Source organism: Jaculus jaculus, chromosome 11 (genome assembly GCF_020740685.1).
Source record: "Jaculus jaculus isolate mJacJac1 chromosome 11, mJacJac1.mat.Y.cur, whole genome shotgun sequence".
In the NCBI taxonomy this organism is placed as follows: domain Eukaryota; kingdom Metazoa; phylum Chordata; class Mammalia; order Rodentia; family Dipodidae; genus Jaculus; species Jaculus jaculus.
In genome coordinates, this window is record NC_059112.1 from 50,352,765 (window position 1) to 50,380,415 (window position 27,651).

Consider the following 27,651-nt stretch of genomic DNA (forward strand, 5'->3'; position numbering starts at 1 on the left):
CTGAAAGTGATGAATGCTGCTGCTCAGCTCACTTCCTCCTTTTATTTAATCCACAACTTCGGCCCATGGGATGGTGCTGTCCACATTTAAGGTGGGTTTTGCCACCTCAGTTAACACAACCTAGAAAATCCCTCATAGATCTTCCCAGGGATTTGAGTCCATGGTGATTTATAAATCCATTCAAGTTGACAACCAGAAATGAACCATCTTGGAGGTGTTCTGCTCAGGGCCTGAGGGAAAGCTCAGGAAGGCCAGCTGTAAGCCTTATACACTATCTGCCACTCTAAGTCCACCACAACCATTGAAAGGGACATTTCAAAGCCAGGATGAAAATGTCTCAGTTGCTCAGGTTAGGAATTTGGGGTAGGAAGAGATCTTGTCATACAATCTTGCCCTCTGCTGTTGTATCGATAGGCAGGAATTGCTCAACTCCTCTGGCTTGTGAAGTCACTGCATGTTTGATGTATGGTAACACTGTGCTTACTTCACCAGGTGGCTGTGTGGCTTGATAGTCTGCTTCTTGCTGACCCTCATCGTGACATTTTTCTTCTTGGGTTTGCTGTGTGGGGTGTGTGGCTATGACAAGCGCGCCACCCCGACCAGCAGAGGCTGTGTGTCCAACACTGGAGGCATTTTCCTCATGACGTGAGTGTTTTCTCCTCTCTATTATATAGGGTAGGTATGCAGGGAGGAGGATAGGTGATGACATTGGTATTGTGGAACTTCTTGGTCAGGAACTCTGAGTAGGTACTCTATAGTGATGTTTTCTTCCTTGGTCTGTGCTCTTTGGTAAAGCACAAAAAGTAAAGGAAAGTTCTCAATGATTGCATTTTGATGAACCAGCTTAAGTATGTATATGGTGGACTCTTTTCTCTAAAGCAGATATCATGAAAGTATTTCCAAATTCACTTTCTTGATACTATCTCTTATTTTCAGTAAGTAACTCATTAATTCCCTCACTCACCAGAAATGTGTTCTCCATGGTCAACAGCATTGCTGACTTCAAACTCTAGGAATTTGATTTAAAATAGGATGCTGTCATAGTTAGTACCACACTGCTCAGATGAGCATCCAACCATACACCATTTATGAGAGGACCAAGTTTATTTCAAGCATACAGATCCAAGGAAGTTTTATCAATGTCATAAGAACCTGGTTCCCTTTTACAGATCCAAGCAGAGAGAAATAACCAAATAGCCAGTAAACACCAAAAGGCAGCAAGCAGGGACCCTGCCTGAATGCAAACCCTCTCTGCATGCCTTTGGACTAGAATTCAGATCCAGCTCCAGTGACAGGCCCCCTCAAGCAGGCTGCAAGAGGCTTAAGCAAGAAGTTTAACCATTATAAAAAATACCTAGGCTATGGAGGACATACATTCAAACTACCACCGATGCTAACATAGCACCTTAGGAAGATCAGGTGGCATTTATTCCACGTTTTTTATTGTTTTGCATATGTGTATATGTGTGTGTGCATGTGTGGAGGCCAGAGGACAACCTCAGGTGTCGTACTTCTCAGACACCTGGCTTTGCAACAGGGTCTGTCAGTTTGGACTGGCTAAATTGACTAGCCAGGTACTCTAGGAATCCTCCTGTCTCTGCCTCCCCTGTGCTGTAATCACTCACTTGTCACCATGTCTGGCTTTTCAAAGCAAGTACTTTACCAACTATAGCCCTAATTTGTCAGTTAAAGCCTGGGGTCAAGTGAAATAATCAGATTTCTCAGGTTTACGTGTTAAGTGCTGGCTCTCTTCACCCATGGTAGACAATGATCTTAGCCCACATCACTGAATACTTCAAGTCCATTGCATTACATGTGATAGGTAGAACTAGTGAGTGGGTAAAATTGAATAATTCCCCATAGAATAACTAATTTTGTTTTTTTTTTTCCCTAGTGGGGTTGGATTAAGTTTCCTTTTTTGCTGGATCCTGATGATCATTGTAGTTTTTGCTTTTGTCATTGGTGCCAATGTGGAAAAGCTAGTCTGTGAACCTTATACAAACAGGAAGCTATTCCAGGTAAATAGGATTTTCTACTTGCCTTGGGAGGACTTGAATGGACATTTGCATTTCACTGAGTCTTGTGGGTTACTTCAAGAGCAGTGAAAAGCCATAGCTAGTTTGCTTTTAATTCAACAAGTTGAAATTCTTTCTGTTTGTAATAGCAAATGCACACATACGCATATATAATAACATTCTTATTTTATTATTTTCAAGTTATAAGCAAAATCAGTGCTATAAATTAAGGACCGTATATCAGTGTGTAATGTAATACTGGGGGAGAAAAACGTTCTCCCCAGCAATGATTTCCAAAGGTAACTGAGAATGTCAAAAGATCAATTCCTAGACCCCTCTCATAACCCTTTGGAAGCTACAGACATTTTTAAAGAGTTTCACAGTTAATAAAGATGTTCACACAGACCTATACAAAAAGTGAAGGTGGTCACACTGTTGCAGCAGACGTCTGTTCCTGGTGGACACCTGAGAAGGATGCAGCCAGGAAGTGAAATGAGTTTTACGTCTCCCTCTGAGACCAGCTCTTACAGACTGCTTCAGGCAGTGTCACCTTCCTTGTTAATGAGATCTGGTCTATGCATCTTGCTTCTGGTTAGTTTTTCATTGTTTTCCTCTGGATTCTGTGTTTATCTTTACCTCCTCCTTTTATGGTGAATATATTTTCACCTCAAATCTGTTATGGAGTCAGATCTGAGTGGCAGAGAGCTGGTAGAGGTAGCCAGTTCTTCCAGTACTTCAGTCATTTAGTTGGTGAAGGAAAATTCAATTGATAGCATGAATGGATCACACTTCCTCCATTTGGCCTCTTAAAACAATAGTAATATTTCAAGCCCAGCTTCATTATCTATTGTGCCATTTGAATCTTTAAAAACAAATTTTTAAAAGTGGGGGATATTACAAAATCACTTCAAAAGGCTGACCATCACTAATCTGAATATCTGAAATCTAAAATTTTCCCAAATTTGTTAGAAAGAAGCGAAGGTGGAGGAGGGATTTGGAAGGAGGGAAAGGGAGAGTGGTGGGACGGGATTATGATCATGGTATGTTGCCTATATGTATGGAGGTTGTCAGTAAAAATTAAAAAGCAATAAAATGAAAATTTCCCAAATCCGAAAACATTTGTTTTCAGCCAGTGCTGGGGCTCAAATCAGGGCCTTGAAAATGCCAGGCAACAAAAAAGAAAAGAAAAAGAAAGAAAATGCCAGGCAAGTGCTAAGCCACTGAGACTCATCCTCAGCCCTTGAAAATCTGAAGTTTTGAACACTGACTTGACATTACATATGGAATATTCTATACCATGAAACTTTATTCCATATATAAAATTATTAAAAATATTATATAAAAATTACCTTCAGGTTATACATATAATAAAAATATAAAACACAGGTGAATTTTATGTTTGGTGTTGGGGTCGCATCCCTAAGATATTTCTTATGTATATGAAAATACTCAAAATCATTCAAAGTCATTTTTCTGCCATCATCCTCACATATTAGAAAAAGGAAAGTATGTGTTGATGACCATCATAAGTAAGAACTTTCTTGTGTTCTTACGAAGTGTTAGACACTTTTCTAAACTCATGCATCTTACTACATGTGAATACAACCTTATAGCCATGCTCCTTACTGAATGGAAAGTAAGTACAATTATGTATATGAAAATATTCAAAATCATTCAAAATTGGAGCAGTTTGGTCCTAATTTGGATAGGGGATACTCAGCTCGTGTGTAGAAAGCATATGCCCAATCAAGTACTAGCTTATCTGTTCTAAATACATGTGGCTCAGGGTTGGAGAATGTGATGCTTGCCTCATTTGTCCTGAGGGAAGTAGTGCAGCTCTGGGCCTGTTACTTCATCACTTTGTAGTACATGTTCTGAGCTGAAACTATTTACTTTCTCACTTCTCATGTAAAATGGCATAGCTGTAACAGTGTTTTGAAAATTCTGATTGATGTTACCCAGGGGTTATTGATTTATTCCAATCATACTAATGTTTTCTAGTTCTAGACTGGAAATGAATAGGAAATGTCACGAAATTTTAAAAAATCTCAAAAATAATTAACAGAATATTAATTTGAATTATACATGTGCATGTTGGTTTAAAACTGTCTTTAAAAATCTTTTGTTTGTTCTAGATTTTGGACACCCCCTACTTACTAAATGAGGAGTGGAAATACTTCCTCTCTGGCATGATACACAATATGTCAGATACTAAGCTCACGTTTGAGCAAGTTTACAGGTATTAATAATTGCATTAAATAGTTGTCTACTTTTTTAAGAATGAAAATTTTGCTTTCAGTATACATTGTTAACCTTATGGATAAAATGTTCAACTTTCATAGCTAAGCTATTCGCTTGTCTTAGCAAAGTGGTCATAGAAATGAAACCCAAAGGTCTAATCCTTCCAAGCTTTGAGACCTGGTGTTGGTGAGTCTTCCGTCCCCCTGTCTAGGTATCTCTGGTATGTCGTGGTTAAGGTGACACAAAGATGTATCAACAGGACCTTGTAAGAACTCAGGCCCAAGTCACAGTTGTAACAAAAGTAACACAGTTATAAGGCTAGTCTCTGCAAATAGATCACTTGAATTCCAGTCTTGTCACTGCTACCAGAAGCATGTGACCTTGGACAATTGTACTTATTCTCCATTCAGTAAGGAACATGGCTATAAGATTATATTCACATGTAGTAAGATGCATGAGTTTGGAAAAATGTCTAACACTTCGTAAGAACACAAGAAAGTTCTTACTTATGATGGTCATCAACACATACTTTCCTTTTTCTAACATGTGAGGATGATGGCAGAAAAATAACTTCCAGTGCGAACACACCAGGAATGTTGTTTGATACACATATTTCTTTAAACCTTTTGAAATTACCTTCAGATTCCCTCTACTGGAGTTGTATCATGTCACTGACTGCTCTCCTGTCTAAAAAACACCCCTGTAAATTTTTTTTCATTTGTGTCTTTGCACCTTTCAAGTGGGGAAATACCCCCTGCACAGTAGCAAGTTCAAAGAAGATGGCCAGTTACTGTGCTTGCCTGAAAACATATTCCCTCTCTCTCTCTCTCTTTTGCTTTTTTGAGGTAAGGTCTCACTCTAGCTCAGGCTGACCTGGAATTAACTATGTACTTTCAGGGTGGCCTCGAACTCTCGGCAATCCTCCTACCTCTGTCTGCCAAGTACCGGGATTAAAGGCGTGCGCCACCATGCCTGGTCACATTCTCTCTTGAGTGAAGAACTGGACTGTTTGTGGGGCTGTCTTCCCAGTACTTGGATTACTGTTTTGTCTGCCTGTGTATCTCTGCACCTCTATTAGTGTGTTTTGAGGTTCAGTAGCCACATACAGGCACATACATGAAAGAGCCAAGTGACTTCTAGAAACGTCTCATGATCCTCTCAAATTCTAGGTAATCTACCAAGATAGGGGAATGAGTTTGAGACTCACTCTGGATCTTGAAGAACTGAGGGCCTCTAGATAGTTTAAGCTTTTTATTTATTTGTTAATTTATTTATATTTAAGACACAGAGAGAATTGGCATGTCAGGGCCTTAGTGACTGCAAACAAACTCCAGACATGTGCACCACCTTGTGTACACATGTGTCACCTTGTGCATCTGGAGAGTTGAACTTGGGTCCTTAGGCTTTATAGTTAAGTGCCTTAACCACTGAGCCATCTCTCCAGCCCTCCATAGTTTAAGCTTTTATCAAATAAATGCTCTTTTTTTTTCTCTTTGTAGTCCAGTCTTTATAGCAGGCCCCCAAACAGTGCATACTATTCCATTCCTTCTGTTGTATCAGCTCCATACTGCTGGGATGAAACTCTGAAGCAGACACACTTTATAGGACGAATGGGATTTATTTTATGCTTACAGATCCAGGGAAGTTCCGTAATGTCAGAAAAAGCTGGCCCCCTTTCACAGATCCATGCAATGAGAATAAAACCACCACCACCACAAGCAAACACACTCATCAAACAGCAGGGAATCCCCAAGCAGAGCTCAAGCATTCTGCATACCTTTGGGCTGGAATCAAATCTGCCCTCAGTAACACTTAGGGCTGGACTCCAGGATCCACCCACAGTGATACCTCTTCCAGCCAGGTGGCTAGAGACACAATTTGCAAGTTGTTTTTTTGTTTTGTTTTGTTTTTCAAGGTAGGGTCTTACTCTAGCCCAGGCTGACCTGAATTCATTATATAGTCTCAGGGTGGCCTTGAACTCATGGCAGTCCTCCTACCTCTGCCTCCTGAGTGCTGGGATTAAAGGCGTGCACACCACCATGCCCGATTTCCAAGTTACAGGTTTTTAAACATTTTTTTATTCATTTATTTGAGAGAGAGGTAGGAGAGGGAAAGAAAGAATGGGTGTACCAGGGCCTGCAGCCATTGCAAATGAACTCCAGATGCATGTGCCCCTTGTGCATCTGGCTTACGTGGATTCTGGGGAATTGAACTGAGGTCCTTTGGCTTTGCAGGCAAACACCTTAACTGCTAACCCATCTCTCCAGCCCAAGTTACAGGTTTTAATAAAACTCCTGAGTCTATTGGGGGATATAAATTCTAACTACCACACCTTCTAAATCTAGCATGACTGACTTTTTGCTTACTTCCATCATACACCTTTGCTAGATGATGAAATGGTCTTACTTAATGTGATGGTTGATGGGTTTAAGTGTTTTAAGTTTCGTTGTGAACTGATTGGTAGCTGTCTGCTCTGAGCCATTGGAAAGGAAGTCACTAAAAGATTGACATCCAGCCACAGAACACTTTTAAAAAATATTTTATATTTATTTATTTATTTATTTGACAGAGAAAGAGGGAGAGGGAGAGAGAGGGAGGGAGAGAGAGAGAGAGAGAGAGAGAGAGAGAGAGAGAGAGAGAGAGAGAATGGGTGCACCAGGGCCTCCAGCTACTGCAAATGAACTATAGATGCATGTGCCATGTTGTGCATCTGGCTAATGTGGGTCCTGGGGAATTGAACCTGGGTCCTCCTTTGGCTTTGCAGGCAAATGCCTTAACTGCTAAGCCATCCCTCCAGCCTGCCACAGAACACTTTTTAATTAACAATGACACTTATTTCTACTCAGAGTGAGATGAGAGGGTTAGAGGGTCTACTATGTCATGACATGTTCTTAGTGACTGAAAGTAAAAAAAAGAAAAAAAAAATACAGGGGCCATAGTGGCTCACATTGAAAGAAGAATGCCTTTGAGGTGATGGAGACTTGCCATCATCTGCCCAGGATCTCTCCCCATCACCAACACAAACCTCCATTCTTAGTGTTTTTATTACTTTCTTAGAGTTTCATTATTCAGTTACAAGCAAAATAAGATCTATGCTTAACACTATTATATGCATCTTTTTTTTATACTTTTGCTCGTGTATGTGTGGTATGCATGTGTGGATACATGTTTACATGTATGAGGGCATCTCTGTATGTGTACATGTGTGTGTGTGTGTGTGTGTGTGTGTGTGTGTGTGTGTGTCAGAGGTTGATGTTGGGTGTCTTTCTTGATTGCTTTCCACCTTGAGTGAGGCAAACTCTCTCACATGAACCCAAAACTCACCTATTTAGCAAGTCTAGCTGTCCACCCTGTCCCCAGGACCACCTGTTTTCCTTCCAAGCTCTGGGATTACAGACAGGCCACTCCAGCTGTCCTTGGCATTTATGGGGGTGCTGGGGGTCTGAATTGAGTTCCTCACATTTGTGCAGCAAGCACTTTATCTGCTGAGCCATCTCCCCAACCCCTTGTATGTGTCTTATTAGTTATCATTTGACAGAGAGATTTATAAGCATTTTAACTATTATTAGATACACCTGTAGGCATCATGAGTTTTTCTTCCTTTTGCATTTAAAAATATTTTAAAATATGCATCCATTTAATTAGTAAATGAACATTCTTTTGGATAATCTTAACAAATTATTTGAAAACAAATATGTCATTACTATTTATATCACAATATATCACAATAGTGGTCATTTAAAAAAGTTACAAGAGCCAATACCTTGTACATATAAAATCTTTAATGTGCACAATATTCTATGAGATAGGTACCATATTAACCAAACAAAAATTATTGTGGCACCAGTTCTGTAGAAGTTACCTCTTATTACTAGGACAAAACACCTGACCAAAAGTAGCTTATGGAAGGAAAGGGTTTGTTTTAGCTTACACTTTTAAGGGGAGGCTTATTCATGGTGAGAAAAGCATGGCAGAACAGACAGGTGGCTCAAGCCTTCCCATCAGGCGCAGAAAGGAAGTAGTAAGAGTGAGTTCACTGGCTCTGGCAAGTGGGGCTGGAGTATAAAATCCTTGGCCCCACACCAGTGACACACTTTCTTCAGCAAGGCTTACCTTCCCAAAGGCTCCACCAGCTGGGGACAAGTATGAGGCTTAATCACAAACTCATGAGGCTATGGGGGACATTTTACTTTAAAAAACATCATGCCATTTTTATATTTTTATTTTGAGATACAGTCTCACCAAGTTGCCCTATCAGGCCTTGAACTTGTAATCCTTCTGTCTCCTGAGTAACTTGGTTTACAGGTGGACAACTCCATACCTGGCTTAATAACTCCTTTCATTGCTAGTTGAGGACACTAAGTACTTGATGAGTACTTGATAAATATTACACAGCATTGACTAATACTGTGGTCCTGATACCAGGAGAAATCTGGTAGAAAAAGAGATCAATCATTACGAAATGTTGCAAAGCAGCTAAACTTAAAAATGATAGAAAGGTGCGGTGACTATTGTCAGAGCCTCAAGAAGATGTAGCATTGGGATGGTGAATTAGAGAAGGTGAAATAGAGATGCCCTCCTGAGTGAAATGCACCTTTTTAAGTGAGAAGGGATTGTCTAGACAAAAAGCAATAGTGCATGTACACACTTAGAGAGGCAGGTGTAGGAAAAGGAGGTGGGAAGCAAAAGTTTGTCCTTCAGAACTCTTAAAAATATTCCACTCTACAGAGCAGAAGTTCTTGTTTGTATGAGGCAACACATGACAACAGAAATGAATTTCAGGACCTGAAGGCAACAATCAGAATGAATTTTTCCAAAACCTGGCATGATAAATGTTACTTGTAGACTTTACCTTAAATCCATTTCCTCTCCCTATTTGCAACTGGCCTCCCTGCTTCCCATTCTGTCCTCCTAGCATCTGGGAAAATGGATCACTTCCTGCCTAAATCATAGCACCTCTCCGTTGCTACCAGCAGAGGTTGCAAGTAAGTGATGCATGTGTCCACCCCTTCCCTTCCTGTGTTCATGGCAGAGATTGCTAACCAGCTGCAGTCTCAGGATGCTTTTCAACAGTAAGCTTAAAGCAGACATTGTCAATCTGTTAGGATTTATGTGTACAGTTAAATTTATCTGCTGGCTGTCCCACACTGAGAGGCCAAGGCTAAGCTTCTTGGCTTGTCTTGCCAGTTCTTTGTGACAATGTCCTTGCCCTGACCATAGAGTCCTCCCACATTGCCTTTGTTCATGCATCCAGTTCTAACACAGAAGCCATGACCAACTTGATCCCTAAGGAGGGTGGCCATCACAGAAATGTGAGAAAATTGTTTCACTCAGCAAACCTTAAGGTCAGTGAGCCCTGGCTACTCTGGCAACAAAGCTATGCCCTTAGGATGTAGCTATCTTTATGGCATGAATATACTTCTGATGAAGTCTCCTCTTAACTCAGACTTTAACCATTTTACCATTTCTGAGATAGGATTGAGGTATGGAAAGGTAAGGCTTTTTCACCAGAGTGGCCAAATTTAGTTTATAGACAAACTGGACTATATATTTGGATGTCTCTGGGTCTTTTCTTGTCATCATTGTCAACTTTGGAATAGATGTCTAAGCATATACATTGTAAGTGAAGTCCAACCCTAGAAATATGGAGGGTGCTGGCAGAAGCAGGATAGAATTAATAAAGCCCATGATACTTTGCAATGGATCTCTTTCTAGCAAATTTCATTTTGGCATTTTTTTTTTTAGGCAAACCCAACAGACTGGCCTTCTTTTTTTATGCAAGAAGGGGGCTGGAGAGAAGTGATATGCCACAGCCTCTAAGCACTACAGTCGAACTCCAGATGTGTGCGTCCCCTTGTGCACATGTGCAACATTGTACGCTTACGTCACTCTGTGTCTGGCTTATGCAGGACCTGGAGAGTCAAACATGAGTCCTTAGGCTTTTCAGTCAAGTGCCTTAACTGCTAAGCCATCTCTCCAGCCCTCATTTTGATACTTTTAAATGAGAATTTATTTCTTCCCATTTTGTAAGTGTTCCACTGGGAACAGCACAAAGGAGATAGATGAAGAAGGACATATTAACCAATCCTGGAGTTTCTGTTTTAATAATGAGAAAGAAGAATGGCAGATGCCAAGGGTTTTCATGGCCATGGCTGACACCCAGAATGTACTTGTGTGCTGAAATACTTTTGTGTACTTAGAAGAAGAGTTTAACCAACCTTTTTCTTCACCCTTTGCAGTGGACAGAGATATAGCTGCTATCCTGCTTTTCTGAGGCATCATTTCTGTTTCTTCCCATAGTGATTGCAAACAAGATAGAGGTGTTTATGGCACACTTCAACTGGAGAACAAATTCAACGTCAGTGATCATCTTAACATTCAGAAGGTAAGCCATGGAGCCAGCCACAGATCAACTTTTTTTTACTAAGTCCACTCATGTCTTAGACCCATAGTTCCTCTAAGGCATTTTACATTGCCTTAGTGAGCAAGCTGCAGCATATGTAGAGCAAGTTCATCCCTTCCTTTTGTTAAGATTGATGTAAAATGCACATCAGATAAATCAGTTGAAGTGACATTTAGGATATTTACAAAGTTGTACAATCTCCATCATTCTGGAATTCCCAAATATTTTCTCACTCCCAACCAGTTCTCTCTCTTTTTTTAAAACAAATATTTTACTTTGATGTATTTATTTGAGAGAGGGAAAGAGGGAAAGAGGAGAGGGGGATGGAGGGAGAGAGAAAATGGGTGCACCAGGGCTTCCAGCCAATGCAAACAAACTCCAGATTCATGCACCACCTTGTGCATCTGGCTTTCCTGGGTCCTGGGAATCAAACCAGGTCCTTTTAGTTTGCAGGCAAGCACCTTAAGCACTAAGCCATCTCTCCAGCCCTTTTTCTCTCTCTCTCTCTCTCTTTCTTTTTTTTTTTTTGTAGCTTGAGGTTTTCTACTAGATCTCCAAGACCCATCAAGGGGGTTTTACTTAGGACACTTCACATGGGACGATTTCATTTCACCAAGTGCACAAGTCCCAACATAAAAGAGCCACACTTACTTTCCAGGGAGGTGGTTCTTCATGACCATTCCCCCACTCTGCCAGATCCCAGAACTGGGAATCAGATGCTGAGAAGTATGGTTCACACTGTCTTCACTCCTTATGAAACCCACTGTGTCCCCAGGGCTCTAGTATGGATTATAGTGAGCTCTCCTGGGCCATGACAAGAGGCAGAAAGAATGAAAGCAGAAGAAATAGAGCCTCCAAGGAAAGGCCATTCCAGGGAACACAGGACAGAAAAAAAAATAGTTTCTATTTCCCAGATCTAGATACCTCCAAACCCCCTGCCTAGATGTAGACCTCTTCTGGCCTTCTCAGCTGTACAGGGAAGATAGAGATCTTTCTTGTGTGTTTCAAGAATAAACAGATCCCAAGAAGTACCAAGGGATGAACTTGCTCCACATACCCTGCAGCTGGCCCACTGTAGGATGAATGCCCTAGAGGAACCATGGGGCCATGATGGCTTGACAGTTTTCAAATGTGAAGAATTTTTACTTGAAAACTGTATATGAATTTTGTTTGAATTATCTTGCCTAGTATTCCTTTATGGCCAATAAATAAATCATCATTGTATCACCAAATCCCAAGAAAATTCCCTCTCTTCCTCTTGCTATCAAGTCATACCATTTTCCCTGTCTCATATCAGGAACTGTTTGGCAATGACACTAGGACAACCAGGTACTCCATGAATGGTGCCTGGAACGACTGACTTGTTAGTAGAACAAACTCACGGGGGCTGGAGAAATGGCTAAGTGGTTGGTTAAAAGCACTTTCTTGCAAAGCTCAATAGCCCAGATTTGCCTCCCCAGTACCACATAAACCCAGATGCTCAAAGTGCCATATGTATCTGGAGTTCGTTTGCATTGGCAGGAGGCCCAGGTGCCCCTAGCGCTCTCTTCTCTCTCTTAAATGGATAACTGAGCATGCGTTAAAAAGAACAAAGCCACATTGCTAAGATCTTTTTCCAAATAAAGGAACACTGTTTTCCAGAAGGTATCTCTCATGTCTTCCTTCTCCCTAAAAAGCCCTTTGTGCTGTCCCTTTCAGCATCTATTTGTGAAGGCTAGATGCTTAGAAGCATTCCTGTCTACTGTCCTCTGTTGAGTTCTCTCTCCTGGTCTCCTGATGGGGTTGATGTGCCTCTTTTGGGACATGGCCCATCCCTCCCAGGTCTTTTAGGATGAAAATGCCATCGTGTTTTGCTTTGTGTTCCACTTCCATGGGGTGTGAGGAGGCGAGCAGGCAGGAAAGGAAGACAGATAGTACATATGTATCTTGTGCGGTCCTGAGTCATCTGACTTCTCTTTAAGGCCCTAAATACGTGACTTATAAAATAATAGAATGCTTTGTCAATTTTATTTCATCTAGCATACTGGTAACATAAGCAACAAATTTGAAAACCTGGATGTGAATATTGACAACATTGTGCTGCTAGATGAGGCAGGAAAAAAAGCCCTCCAGGATTTTGCTCAGTCTGGGTTAAGCAGCATTGATTATGCTGAGTTTTTATCTCAGGTATGAGCCAGTGTACTTGTTTGATGTGTGTGGGGTGGTTTGCCTGTATGAATGTGTTGGTATGTGGTATGTAGGGTGTATGCATGTTCATGTGTGTGTACGGGCATGTGTTCATGTGTGTGGAGACAAATGTGGTATCCTTGACATTATAGTCAAGAAGGCTGCCATTCTTTTCTCATTGGCCTAGAATTTACCAATTATGCTACATTAGCTAGCCACTGAGCTCCAACTTCCACCATGCTGGTATTATAAACCTGTGCCACCATGCCAGCATTTTACATGGGTACTGGGGATCAAGCACAGGTTTCCCTGCTTATGAGCTGAGCACCTCACCCACTAAGCTGTCTTCCCAGCTTGCAATGAACTTTTGGAGACAATTAGAGTATTGAGTATGGTTATTTACTTTTTTTGTTTGCTTGTTTGTTTTTTGAGGTAGGGTCTCGCTGTAGCTCAGGCTGACCTGGAAGTCGCTATGCAGTCTCAGAGTGGCTTCAAATTCATGGTGATCCTCCTACTCTGCCTCCCGAATGCTGGGATTAAAGGTGTGTGCCACCATGCCCAGGTTTGAAGACATTTTTTAATGAAAGTAGACTCACATAACATAAAACTAATCACTTCTTGGGGCTGAGGAGGTGGCTCAGCAGCTAAAGATGCTTGCTTGCAAAGCCTTCCAGCCCAAGTTTAATTCCCCAGCACCCATGTAAAGAGGGAGCAAAATGGTGCATGCATCTGTGATCCTGCTGCATCTTAGACCAACTAGACCAACGTCAGGCTGGCAGTGTACTTATCCCTTGAAGTTGTCCTCTGACCTCCCTATGTACTCCATGGCATGGGTGTTTGTGTGCATGCATGTGTGCGTGTGTGCACACACACCCACATACACACACACCCACATACACACACACCCACATAAATTTTTGAAATTTAATTTAAATATTAATTATTTCTTAAGCCAGAATTTTAATGTCATTTAGTACATTCATAATGTACATAATTACCACCTTGAATTCCAACACGTTTTCATCACCCCACAGGAAATGCTCTCTACTCATTAGTAGAGCCAAAATCCTGTCAGCCACCAGTCTATTGTGACCTGTTCCTTTTTGCATGCATCATACACCATGGGAACTTTTGTGACTAATTTCTTTCACTGAACATATCCTTGAGAGTCACACATGTTACAGCATCTTTCAGTATTTTGTTCTTTTCTATGATTGAATAGTATGATTTAATAAAATAACATATATAAATAAAAATGCAGATGTCACTTATAGAAAAGTTTCCAGCCTATTTTGTGACTTATGGCTATGGACCCATGTTCAGCATGTTAACAAGATAGTGTTTAAGTTTAATATCCCCTCATGTCCACAACTGAATTTCCTTTACCTCGTTTGTAGGTTGATTCAAACTCTATGAAAAATGATATTGAAACATTTTCAAAGACTGTAGTAGAAGCAGCAAAACGTATGGTGAGTATGGATTGTCTGGCTGAAAGTGGTAGTATTTGTGGTGTTAAGGTCACTACCAGAGAGCCTCCTGTCATCCACACTGACCGTGCTTCATAGCTCCTCATGGGCACATGGAATGATGACACTAGCAGCCATTACCAAATGTCTGGATGCCTGAGTGCATCCAGGGCCCTTGCAGCTGTTATTTGGTATCTGCTTTCATCTTGGTCAACCATTCTACCTCAGACACACATATATGTGTACACACGTACACACACACACACACACATACACGTGCGCACACACACACACACACACACTTTTTCCTGCGGTGAAGGGAGCAGTAACTGAGAACAGGGTATGTTTTGTTTCATCATTAGCAAGTGCGTAAGTGTGGGCAGGGACCCCATCAGACTCCATCAACTTCCCCTCCATCAACTCTTCTGCATGGCCAATTCATTCTTCTCCAAAGAACAACAGACTATGGTGCTAGGGAGCCTGGGTTCTGGAAGAAGTTCAAATCCCGACTTGGCCTTTTCTCAGTATAGGAGTTTGAGCACAGTTTGTCCCTCATCTGAGCTTTAGTTTTCCTACGTGTAAAATGGAAGCAATAGCACCTGACTTATGGGATTATTATAGTTTATATACTAAACATCATTTAGGTATGGATTCAAAATTAGTTGCCCATTGAGTCTTATTTTGTTTTGTTTTGGCTTTTTTCACTCATCTATTAAACTGGGAAATGGAGTGGCTCTGTCACAGGGAGGCAGATAAAGAGAAGCCACAGTCTCTTGTGTTTAGGAAGGCCTCAGAGTATGACGTATTGCTGAGTCTGTGGTTCTGTAATTTGGAACAGGGTGCCTGGGTGCTTCCCCTCCTGATTAACCCCTAGGTCTACCCATGTCATCTCAGTCCAAGGGGGTGGGGGTGTCATGTTTATGTCATGTCTGTGAGGGGCCTTGTGCTTAGAGGGTATGCTTCAGATGGTGTCAATCTTCATTTTTTTACTCTTTGTAGCCCAGAGGAGATTTGAAAGACTCCTTGATGACAGAAGCACAAACTCTTAGCAGGATTTATCAGGAGCAAGTTATTCCTATGGAAAAATCTCTGGTAACAGTCAATAATCTATGGTCTTTCCCTATGGTGTAAACAAACCAAGTACTCCTAGTTGGCTTTCCCATAGCTGAAGACATACACTCATCTTATGGAGACCTGTCTACTGAGCTTTGGCCTCAGGCATTGAGCTGGCTTTAGAAAGCATGAAACTGGCCGGGCTTGGTGGCACACGCCTTTAATCCCAGCACTTGGGAGGCAGAGATAGGAGAATTGCCGTGAGTTTGAGACCACCCTGACACTACATAATGAAGTCCAGGTCAGCCTGGACTAGAGTGAAACCCTGCCTTAAAAAGAAAACATGAAACTGTATTTATGTCATCTGTGCTCTTAACCCCTCTCCTCTTTCCATGTGAGTGAACCTGTGAGTTTCCATCTTTGCCTGCCTCCCACGCCTTGCTGTAGTGCCCCTGCTGGCAGGTGGCCGAGCCGCGTGTTTAGCACACTGCTGACGATTTTGCTGTGAGCTAACTTTCACATATCCTCCACTTCTTTTTCTCCAAACTCTGCCTAGAAATATGTGAAGATGAGGGTAAGTACTTTTCTTTCTGTATCCTCCTCACTTGTTGGCTGCTTCTATGGCCACTGCTTTCTCTTTCCCCTCCCACCCTACCTTCTAGCCTCTGGTTCTAATGTGTAAGAAGCAGTTAGTAGCAGAGAAAGAACACGAGTTTTGAAGTCAGACATCTTTGATTTCAAATCCCACTGTTTTCTTTCCAAAGCATGGTAACTTCTCAGTTTTCTCATCTAAAAATAAAAAAAAAATTAAGTTAATATAAATGAAACAGACACAATGGTGAAAACAATTCCCTCTTCGCTGTCACCTGGTTGATGGAGATGAAGGAACTTGAGCTTGGCACTGAGAAAGGGGCAGGGTGCTGCTGTGCCTGCTGAGGGCCTTTTTGCATCTGTCAAGGGAGAAGTGTGTGGAAACTTACTAGGCCAGCTGACCAGGTTTGCTGAAGCATGTAAGTCTGTCCTCTCTAACATCAAACCTTCAAGACTTTGAATTCAGTATCTAAACCTTGGGTTGGTAAGCTGTGGTCCACATAAACCACAGTCTACATACGAAATATAGTTTTAGCAAATAAAGTCTTGTCAGGACACAAATATGGCCACTTATTTACAAATGGTCTGTGGCCACTATTGGCCGTAAGTGGAGTTGTTTGGATAGGATATGGCCCTCCAAACCTAAAGTATCTACTGTCTTGCTTTTTACAGATAAAGTTTACCTCCACCCCAGCCCCAACTTACACTAACTAGGTAAACCATTCTGAATTTAGGGAAGGCTAACCTCTGAAACTTTCTTCTCCAGAACTGGGCAAACTGCTTCTAGTAGCAGAACCCAAGAGGTGAAAGGTAACTCCTGGCATATGTTATACCCAGCCCAGGAGTGGGCTAGCCCCCTCTAGCAGGAGCCATAGTTCATTCCCATATTTCATTTTCATAGTCTGTTCCCATAGTTTATTCTTATAGTTCATGCCCACAGGTTGGAAAGGCTGTGCTTTAGTTAATGTCCTCCACACTGATCACAACTCATGCAAAAGGTTTCATAGACACCTTGCATATGATATGCAGTTCTCCAAACCCTTCCATTATGTTCCCGACTTTTCTTCTTCAGGTTTTCTTACTAGTGGTATGTAAGATGCACACTGTTACCTGTGTCTGTTGTTTTTTCTAGAATGAAACCATTATAGTGTAACGTCAGATTTAATGGTTTTATTAGGAGAGGGAAAAACACAAGCCACATGATCTTTTTGCTTTTATAATAATTTTGAAAATATCCATTTCTTCACCAGAATGCTTTAAGGCAAAACATCCAGAGGCTCCAACACATAGCCAACAGATTGCCGGTAAGGATTCATTTTGTTTCTCTGCCAGTGTTTGTTATCAAGTATCACATCTAAAATTTCAGAGATGTTAATTTTTATAAGTATTTAAAGTAAAACAAGGGGTGGGTGGGGAGCAGAGGTGGCTCAGCAATCTATTCATTTTAAAAACCTAACTTGGTTTTAATACTATTTCCCTTCTTAAAGTGCTTCTAGGATATTAGATGTATAGGAGAAATTTGTGTTTTGATGTGTAATATGCAAGCCTAGAACATGTAGTGACCATTTTTAAAAATTAATTAATTTTTTATTAACAAGTTCCATAATTATAGACAATAACCCATGGCATTTCCCTCCCTCTTCCTACTTTCCTCTTTGCAACTTCACTCTCCATCATATCCCTTCCCCCTGTTAATCAGTTTCTCTTTTTTATTTTGATGGCATCATCTTTTCCTCCTCTTATGATGGTCTTGTATAGGTAGTGTCAGGCACTGTGAGGTCATGGATATCCAGGCCTTTTTGTGTCTGAAGCAGCATGTTGCAAGGACTTCCTTTGGCTCTTACATTCTTTTCACCACTTCTTCTGCAATGGACCTTGAGCCTGGGAAGGTGTAATAGAGATGTTTTGGTGCTGAGAATTCCTCTGTCACTTGTTCTCGGCACCATGGTGCCTTCTGAGTCATCTCAAGGTGACCCATCTGAAAAGAAAAGATTCTCTAGCCAAAAATGAGAGTAGAATTAATATATGGGTATGAACATTAAGAAAAGTGCTTACCGGGCAGTTTGGTGAGCATAGTATATACATTTATTGAGACAGCAGCAGTCGTTACACCCCTAGAGCTCCATCACTCTCCCTGTCATAGGTTTTCAGTATCAGGCCTCCAGTCCAAATGGAGAGCAGTTGGTTTTCTCCATGACAGACATGCCACTATTGCACATGTTGGCTCATTTGGATTGGCCAGCCAAATTTAAGGCTTTCAGTGACCACTGTTGAGTATCTCCACTGGTGATTTCTCTCTCTCCCATTGAACTGTATGCAGTATAGCTTTTTCCAGCTTTTTGTCAGCTGGTCTACATGGAGAAGGTTTTCAGCTCACCTCTGGCAGAATTTCTCCGTGACCTTGCAGCCAAAGTATGTGGAGTCTTCGGCAATAGGATCTTGCCATCTATTCCTGGTGGGAAACCAAGACCTTTAGCATTGTCCTGTAATATTTTGGAAGCATCAGGGACCTTCATGGCTAACAACTCACTGGAAGGTATCCCATTCCTGGCACTGAAAATTTTCTAGTAACAGTGTATGGTTCCCAGGTATTCCATTGTCCAAGAAATTAGGTTTCCTTATGACTTATTCATACCTTGTTAGATTTTTAATTAACCCTTCCTCCCCTTTTCTCTACTCAGTCTCTTCCCCTGACTTCACTTAGGCCTTTCCACTCCCTGTTCTGCTTAAATATATACAATACCATCCTATTATGTCTCCCATCCCTCCGTTTCTATTCCCTTTATATCCCCTTTCTAGCTTACTGGCCTCTGTTACTGAGTTTTATTCCTACTCACATAGAAGTCCAATCATTTGTGGCTAGGATCCACATATGAGAGAGAACGTGCAATATTTGGCTTTCTGAGCCTGGGATACCTCACTAAATATAATCCTTTGCAGATCCGTCCATTGTCCTGAAAATTTCATAATTTCATTTTTCTTTACTGCTGGGTAACACTCCATTGTATAAATGTGCCATGTCTTTATTATCCACTCATCAGTTGAGGGACATCTGTATTTTTAGTGTAGAATGCAAGTCTGAAACATACAGTGACCCCTTTTACAGAGATAGTGTTGCTCTGCAAACAATGTCAGTCTCAGTACCTCCTCCTTATCAGATGGTCATCATCAGGGCTGGGCTGGCCACAGGCTTCTTTACAACTTGCTCCTGAAAGACAGCCTACAGGAACACCTCCTGTGTGCGTCACCTCATTTCCTCTTTGTGGTTCTATGCTAGTCTGCTTGTCATTGCTGTGACAATTCCTGACAAAATCAACTTAAAAGAGGAAAGAATTTGTTTTGGCTTACAACTTCAGAGGTTTTAGTCTGTGAGTAACTGCTTCCATTACTTTAAGGCCCATGGTAAAGAAGAAACATCGTGGCAAAAGGTGCCCTAATTCCTAACAACCTACTGATCACTAAACTCATCAGTGGCTCAATCCAATGAGAAAGTTAGCACTCGCATGATCTGCTCACTTCTCAGTTATACCGCCAGCTAGGGTCCAAGTCTTGTTTTAACACTTGAGTCTTTTGACTCAGTAATCAAGTGATAAGTGTACAAGCTCAGGGTACAAGCAAAAATAGCTTGTCTTTATGCACTGCTACTTTGATTAAACTCTGTTGGCCAAAGTTGTGTGGCCCCAACCATGTTCATCATCATGGGTGGAGAAGCACAGTATTACCTCAGTATGGTTTCAAGACCCTCCATGAATATGCAAGTCTGTTACTTCAAATGTCAGAATATTTATATATAACCTGTGTATACTTTATATATGTATATATACATATATATGTGTGGGTATATATATATATATGTATATATATATATAAAATACTTAATATAATGCAAATTCTATGAAGAGTATACTTGCTGTACTACTGTAGGGAAGAATGACAATGTCTGTGTGTCATTGGTACATGCCCTAAATCTATTAATTAGAACCTGAATTCAAAGTCCCTATATTTGAAGGGCTGATCAGATATTCCACATACCCTGAAAAGCCATGCAAGGGATGATGCAAGTGATTTTCAAAGGTTCATTCACTCACTGCACTGGGTGTCCCAGCCATAGGTACCACAAGAAATGGAGTTCTGAGGCTTTTTTAACAAAAATATATTTGTTTATTTGAGAGAGAGTAAGAGGGAGATAGAAAGAGAATGGGCATGCCAGGGCCTCCAGCCACTGCAGAGGAACTCTTGATGCACATGCCCTCTTGTGCATCTGGCTTATGTGGGTCCTAGAGAGTCAAACGGGGATCCTTTTGCTTTGCAGGCAAACACCTTAACTGCTAAGCTATCTCTCCAGCCCATGAGGCTGTGTTTGTTCATCTTGGGCACAGAACTGCAGCATGCTACAGCTCAGAAGAGATTTCTTTACCCAACAGGACAGATTGCCCATGAGGGCTTTGGGGCATCAGTCCCATTGTCAAAAAATCTGTTCTTCTTTTCAACTCTCTTCAGTGAGGCTGCCACCAGTTTTCCCTGATTCAGGGCCATCCCTGTAGAGCTCTGACCATAGTACCATTCCGTAGATGGTGTGTCTTGTGCCAAGGGAGCTGAGTCACTGGTGGCTTTTCTGGCTCCATCCACGCCTTGGTGTGGAGGACAGCACTGGTTCAGCTGAGGGTGTGAGCTGAAGCAGAACTTTGTCACTGGCCTGGCTATGTTCTCCAGGTCTCTGTGTCAAAGGAGCCCTTTCCTGTTTGTGACAAGCTGTCCTGAGAGTTGGCTGTGGTTTTGTGTGACAGTGTAATGAATGCCAGCTTTTAGAGTCACATACAAATAAGCTAACAATAAAACACTAGATGCATGCTTCCTCACATGGCAGCCCTGAAGAGCTTGCCTAGTATGTCCTCTTCAGTGTTGGGAATTTACCATTAACCTAGGGAGTGCTATGCAGTGCTTAACCAGTTATCTGGCTCAAGTATGCTTTCTTTCTGCACTGACCTCCTGTCCTTAGAGTGCTAGACCAGGGTATTGCACTGGGGTACCAATCACTGGACAGTTGGCTGGCTGTCCATCACCATGGGTTCTACATCAATGGGTTCAGCCAAACCAAGACTCAAAATAATTGGGAAAAAATTACATAATAAACACATACATACTCTTTTCCTTGTCTTCCTATAATCAGTGCAGTGTATCATCTGGGTGTTGGAAGTCTAGAGATATTTAAAGTATACAAGAGAATGTGTACAAGGTTATATGAAAGCACCTCATGATTTTATATAAGGGATTTGAGCATTTGTAACTTTGGGAATATTTGGGGGAAGAGGAAGTCCTGGAACCAGTCTCCCTAGGGACTAATTGATTTGAAAATTGACTAAATATTTTCTTTTTTTTAAATCACTTGATCCCCTTCTGGTTATTGCTGTATTTTCCAGGAGAAGGTGAACGTGCTTTTTTCATCTTTGGACTCTGCTCAGGACTTCCTCTCCACTAACATCTCCTCCATCACTACGGAAGTGAGTTCTCTCCTTCAACCTAAGTATAGAGAAGTAGACGTATGACCATTCGGTGATTAACTAGCTATGCTGTTGATTTTAATAGTTTTGCTTATGTTTGATTTCTTCCTAGGAAACTAAGAAGTTTGGGAGAAGGATAATTGGATACTTTGAACATTACCTGCAGTGGGTTGAGTTTGCAGTAAGTTGTTTTATATTTCATGAACATAAAAGGGGCTGCATCTTAGAAGAGCCATTTTCTAGTGTAAAATGTGGAGGAAATTAAACCCCAGTAATTTAGTTGAATATGAGTGAGGTCTTTTAAATATCGGGACAAACACCTCTGGACAGCCCTCCAGGTAACAGGACCTTCTACTCTCACTAGCCCATTGTCCCTTGGTTGACTTTAATCATATGGTCATATGGATTCTTCTATTTTTTTCCCAACCTCCTTTGTTAGATAACAAAGGGATCACATAAAAAAAATCTAATGGAGCCAGGCATGGTGGTACATGCCTTTAATCCGAGCAGTCGGGAGGCAGAGGTAGGAGGATTGCTGTGAGTTCGAGGCCAAAAGAAAAATAAGAAAGAAAGAGAGAGAGAAAGAGAAAGAAGAAAGGAAGGGAGGGAGAGAGGGAAGGATGAAGGAAGGAAGGCAGGCAGGCAAGCAGGCAGGCAGACACCCTTGTGAATGTAGCCAAGAGTAAATGGCGTGTCTCCTGCTTGGGAGCTCTTATGGGGGTGGCCCAGAGAATGTTTCTGTCTGTGTTTCCCACCTCATAGATCACAGAGAAAATGGCCTCCTGCAAGCCTGCAGCCACCACCCTGGATTCTGTTGTTGACGTCATGCTGTGTGGTTATATCGTGGACCCTCTGGTAAGAGCTTCTTCAGCTTTCAGAAAATGCAGATACAATAAATGGAACATCTTTACAATTGTAGTTATAGTATAATAATAATACAATATTAATTTTTTTGCTTGGGTTTGTTATGGTTTTAGAATTTAAACCTTAAAATCTAAAATTTAGTCAAGCACTCTGGTACATGCTTGTAATCTCAGCTACAGGAGGTGGAGTCCAGGGCTCACCTGGGAAGCTCAATAAAACAGAGAAGTCCCAATTGCCTATTCTTTTTTGTTCTTTAAAAACATTGCATTTATACAATCAGGGGATACATATGAGGAAAATAAAAAAGCAAAGTGCCTTTTTCCTGGAATAATTAGAAGTAGTCACTGTTGTGCTGATTACTAATATTATAAAGGATTAGGTAACCATGTACACAGCCAAAGAGCTACATCAAACTTAAATTTTAAACAAAATTTAATATATTTATTCATTTATGTATTTGACAGAGAAAGAAGGAGGGAGGAAGGGAGGGAGGGAGGGAGAGAGAGAAAGAGAGAGAGAGAGAGAGAGAGAGGGAGGGAGGGAGAGGGAGGGAGAGAGAATGGGCATGCCAGGCCCTCCAGTCACTGCAAATGAACTCCAGATGCATGCACCCCTTGTGTATCTGGCTAACATGGGTCCTGGGAAATCGAACTGGGGTCCTTTGGCTTTGTAGGGAAACGCCTTAACTGCTAAGCCATCTCTACAGCCCTAAACAAAATTTTTGATTTAACAGCCCTCTGAGGTGGACTACTAGAATGGTAAATTCCACTTAATCAGGTTTACTTGTCAGTGCTGTTCACTCCATTGTGTCAGTGTACACCACCATCCAGTCTTCTCTCTTGTACTGCTTAAAGCATTTCCGTAGCTTCCTGGTGCTGGCATGATAAGATCACAGTCATCCCTGCACGACTGGGTCTTCTCCCTTCCAGCCTTAGTCTGTGCTTAGTTTGACCCTTTGCTCCAAGCACACTCCTTTTCTTCCACTTCTTTAAATCCATCTAGGTTTTCCCACCTTAGCCCTTCACACATGCCTGCCCGCCTTCCCTCTCTTTGGCTGTCTTGGCCCTTCACCACCTCCTCCTATGAGGCTAGCTCCTCTAGGTCTTGTTGGCATTCAAACTCCATTTCTATACTTTCTGAATTCTGAATTGACTTTGCAAAGTTACTGAAATTTTATGAGCATCAGCAATGAAATGGGGCTGCTTGGCAGCTCAAGAAGAAAGATTATATGTGAGGTCCTTTACACCATTCTTGACACATCATAAATGTTTGCTATTATTGATTATTCTGTTTTCAGGACTTCGTTCAATGTATCGTCTTACATGTATTTGAAAGAGAGAGGGAGTAAGAGAGAGAGAGAGCGTGCACATGCGTCTCTTGGCACTATAAACATATGGGCCAACTTTGTACATCTACTTTTATGTGGATATGTGAGGAATCAAACAAGGCTGTCAGACTTTGCAAGCAAGTGCCTTTAACCACTGAGCCATTCCCAGAGCTCTAATGTATCTTTATTTCAAAAGGGTTTTGGTTCTTCAGAGTATACCGCACTCCCTTTTCTCACCATAACAAAACTTGATGCTCTTCCTGTAAAGAGCTTATTGCTGCTGACTGACACATTTGTCTCATTATGATACTTCATCCAATACACGCTAAACTACACCCAGAGTGGAGGCCTGTGTCCCCACCACCAGGCAGACTACTTGGTGCAGAGGAGTCATATTGAATAAGTAAAGTCATCCAGCTCTATGACCTACCACATCCATCTATCTGTCCATCTTCCTCATTCCCATATGGATCTCTGCTGAGTCACTTATTGTCCTCAACAGGAGTGTTCCTGATGCTCTTGTAGCACATGGACCTAGACCTGATGCACCTGGATGCCTCTCTCCTCCTGTAACTTACTCTGTTTGGCCCATGTCTGGTGGACCTGGCTCTTGACTCTGGCTGAAGCCTTTATTAAAGAAATATAGGCTCACCTGCTTGGCTCTGAGTTGGCCTTTCCTTGGGCCCATTCCCATTCCCATTCCCCACCACAAAACCAAACTGCCTGCCAGGTAATGCCTCTCTTGCAGGCATCTTTCCAACAAGAGGAGGGGAGGCCAAGAGGCCCTTCAGGGGTTGGAATTTTGTAACAGGTGTTTTAAAGAGTAAGGAAGTGCTCCAGGCATCCACTTTGTCAGCAGAATAGACTACAGGCTACTCAACATGTTTCTATTGTATCTTAATTATTTTCCACAGGACTGAGGTCACTCCTAGAAAAAAAGATATTGTCTTAAGGTGTGAAGAATTCCCTAAACAAGATTGAAAACACAGAAATCTCATAATAATTGAATAGATAAAGTGTTTACTGGAATTTTGGGGTCAAGAGGTGCCACCAAAAAGCAATACTCAACTTGGTCACAAGCAAAGCAGACATGCAGGGCTAGGCTAGGAAGGAGTGGGCAGCTGCCGCTAGGTCCAGGCTGTGCTCAAGGGATTTTAAAGAACATAATGAAAACTCATTTTAAAAATTGCAAACAATAATCTTCCCCAAGCAAGCTTACTTTTCATCTTCAAGCATTTAATTCTGCTATTTTTTTTTAACCCCTAGAATTTGTTCTGGTTTGGCATAGGAAAAGCTACGGCACTTTTATTTCCAGCTGTAATCATTGCAGTGAAGCTGGCCAAGTACTATCGCCGGATGGATTCAGAGGACGTGTACGATGAGTAAGTGCGAGGCTCTCATACTGTGGCATTTTCTGTGTAAGGTTTTCCTTGGTGACCTGTTAAAGAGGAGTTCTGACCAGACACAGCTTGGCTTTTGTTTAAACACTGGGTCATTCTTTCTCATGTGTTTTTTGATGTACTTATTTCTGGTTTTATATTTTTGTTTACGGGTAGCTAATTAATTAATTTATTGTTTTTAGCTACTTCTTATTCTTATTCTGGTTTTTCCCCTCTTGTCTCAGTGTTCTTAACCAGCATTCTTCTCATTTGCAGCTCCTCAGTCTCAGGGACTTGGCACTTCACTTTATGATAACCGTTGTTGCTGTTTTCCATGCTCACTCTGTGGTCTGCTGTGCTGCTGCATGCTTCAGTTTTACTTTTCTCATCTTCTTGTGTCTTCTCTGGAGTTTACACTGTCAACATCTGCATTGGAATAAAAGTCTGGGGATGTAGTTGATGAGTTTTATAAGAGGAGTAAATAATTCTGCCTCCCCTTTTTGTATTTTGTAGTGTTGAAATTGTATTCATGAAAAAGTAAGCTTTTTTTAAAAGATCTATATTCAAAGATGGGATGGGGGGGTTATTATTATTACACAATAGACTCAGTTAAACTAGTAACATCTTAAAATTACATAAAAGCAGCAGATATGCCCTGGTAAAAATGAAATGTGAGACTCTTAACGAGAGGACTGCTATAGAGAACGTGCTCAAGAAGTGCTTATTGGATGAATGTGTTTTGTGTTAAATTTATTGAGCTGTAAAGTAACTCTTTCTATCTTTGTCTTGAGAAAAGTTTCATTATACCCTTTCAACTTCTGTACACATGTAACAACTTGTCACATACTTTTCATGACCATTACATTGTCTTTGTGATCCATAACAGAAATACTTCACCTTAGAGATAACATGGTGTTTTTGGTCTATTTATTTTTGTTACAGTATGGAAAGTGGTAATAATGGTTATCATAAAGATCATTTATATGGTGTTCACAACCCTGTAATGACAAGGTAAAGCAAAGTCTTCAAGTGCATGTCTGGCCTGTGCTGAACTTCCTCTTGATCACTAAGTTTCCTGCATGCTGCTGTTGTCCTGCACTTTTCTCTGCATGATAATCTGTAGCTAGCTCCATCCCCATTCTACATAGCATTCTGCCAATGCCTTATCTTTCAATTTCCAGTGGATGTCTTAGTAATGGAATGGTGCCACAACTAAGCTATCATGTCATCTTAAAATGCTATGTATGATGAGCTCATAGTGGGTTCATGCAAGTACATCTTCCATTTAGCATATCTCTACACCAAATGACTATGATTTTCAAGACCTTCCCTACCTTCCTACTTTCTTCCCTCTCTTTCTTCTTCCCTCCCTTCCTTCCAATAAGTTAACTATAATCAATCACAAAAAGAATGCCATTTTTTCCTCCAAAATCCTTCTGGATTCATCTTCACTGGAGCTAGGGAGTTTACAGTGGCTGTGGACCTAGAATGCTGAGTAAACCTTGTCCATCAAACTCTGCTGAGCTTCATCAGAGCTTCAGACATGCATGTCAGCAGCCTGTCTACTGAGAAGATGTGGGAACAGGACACGAAGTCCCAATAGCGAACCATCCTCTTTGGTGGATGTGGTCTTCCTTATGTACATGTAGCTGACCTTCTAAGCAAAGGAGTGAGTGTGACATTATTCAAGGGGGATCCTGTTTAGAAGCCCCACACCCCGGATGCCATATTCAGGGAAGTCCTTACCTTGGCTTCTCTACCAGGTGTTTCCTTATAGGTCTTATTTCTCATAGGCTCCTCTTCACTGTGTTCTCACATTGTGGGGTCCTGCTAGTTCTCTAGGCCCAGCTGGGCTGAGACGATGAGAAACTCACCAGAAGCTGGAGGTTCACCTGTGGTCAGCAGCTGAGAGAGAGAGAGAGATTGCCCTCCCCTGGTAAAACATCTATAACCTTTTGGTGATGGGTTTCACCTTCTGGCTCAGATGAACCAGAGAGACAGCTGATTGGTCTGGACTAGAGGCCGACTCAGAAAGAGGCCAGCCATGATGCCAAGTTCTGGGATCTAAGCTTGACCACAATGTCAGTATTCTAGAAAAAGACCTCCCTCCCTGGGACAGGCTGAGGTATGGAAAACAGGTCTAGGGAACTAGGCAAGAGATAAGAAGTCAGATGATTGTTTGATCTCTAGCAAGTGCAGACCTTCCTGACTTTTTACCTTCAGGGACCCAGTCACCCCAACTGCCAACAAAGCTCCATGACTCCCTCTCACTTCCTCAATGGTCCATTGGACACATGAAGTCTTCTGTGCTTTTTGCATTCCATAATACAGTCTCAAGGGCAGGCTGAAATGCTTTGTTCAATAAGAGAAATAACAATGCTGGCCCTTCTTGTGTCCTTGAAGCAGCTTCTTCAGTGACAGTTACGAGTCTTATCCATACTAAACACACCCCATCACCCCACTGATTCTGGGATTTGGCATGTCTTTGAGGCATCATATCTTTATTTTAGCTCTTGGGTGGGCAGTAACTCAAGAGTGAGGGCACTTAGAAGATCAAGATCTCATATGAATTAAGTGGCCTCTGAATTCTTGTCATATGAATATCAGCAAATGAAATCCATGGAGCAGAGAGTAAGATTTTGAAT

At 41.5% G+C, this 27,651-nt stretch overlaps 1 protein-coding gene across 5 annotated transcripts in view; it reads left to right on the forward strand.

The window, feature by feature from the left end:
- Positions 1-27,651, forward strand: part of Prom1 (prominin 1) — a 121,899-nt gene that overhangs the window by 88,816 nt on the left and 5,432 nt on the right. The window contains exons 13-26 of one of the 5 annotated variants that reach the window (XM_045161859.1): positions 493-645; positions 1,895-2,018; positions 4,151-4,254; positions 10,557-10,641; positions 12,679-12,825; positions 14,223-14,294; positions 15,291-15,383; positions 15,901-15,918; positions 17,186-17,239; positions 21,356-21,436; positions 21,549-21,617; positions 22,199-22,291; positions 24,894-25,009; positions 25,949-26,017. In XM_045161859.1, coding sequence (XP_045017794.1) covers positions 493-645; positions 1,895-2,018; positions 4,151-4,254; positions 10,557-10,641; positions 12,679-12,825; positions 14,223-14,294; positions 15,291-15,383; positions 15,901-15,918; positions 17,186-17,239; positions 21,356-21,436; positions 21,549-21,617; positions 22,199-22,291; positions 24,894-25,009; positions 25,949-26,017 — 1,278 coding nt within the window. Of the gene's footprint in view, positions 1-492; positions 646-1,894; positions 2,019-4,150; positions 4,255-10,556; positions 10,642-12,678; positions 12,826-14,222; positions 14,295-15,290; positions 15,384-15,900; positions 15,919-17,185; positions 17,240-21,355; positions 21,437-21,548; positions 21,618-22,198; positions 22,292-24,893; positions 25,010-25,282; positions 25,915-25,948; positions 26,018-27,651 lie in introns of those variants that run through there. The other 4 variants (XM_045161861.1, XM_045161863.1, XM_045161862.1 and 1 more) reach the window with 4 other exon arrangements.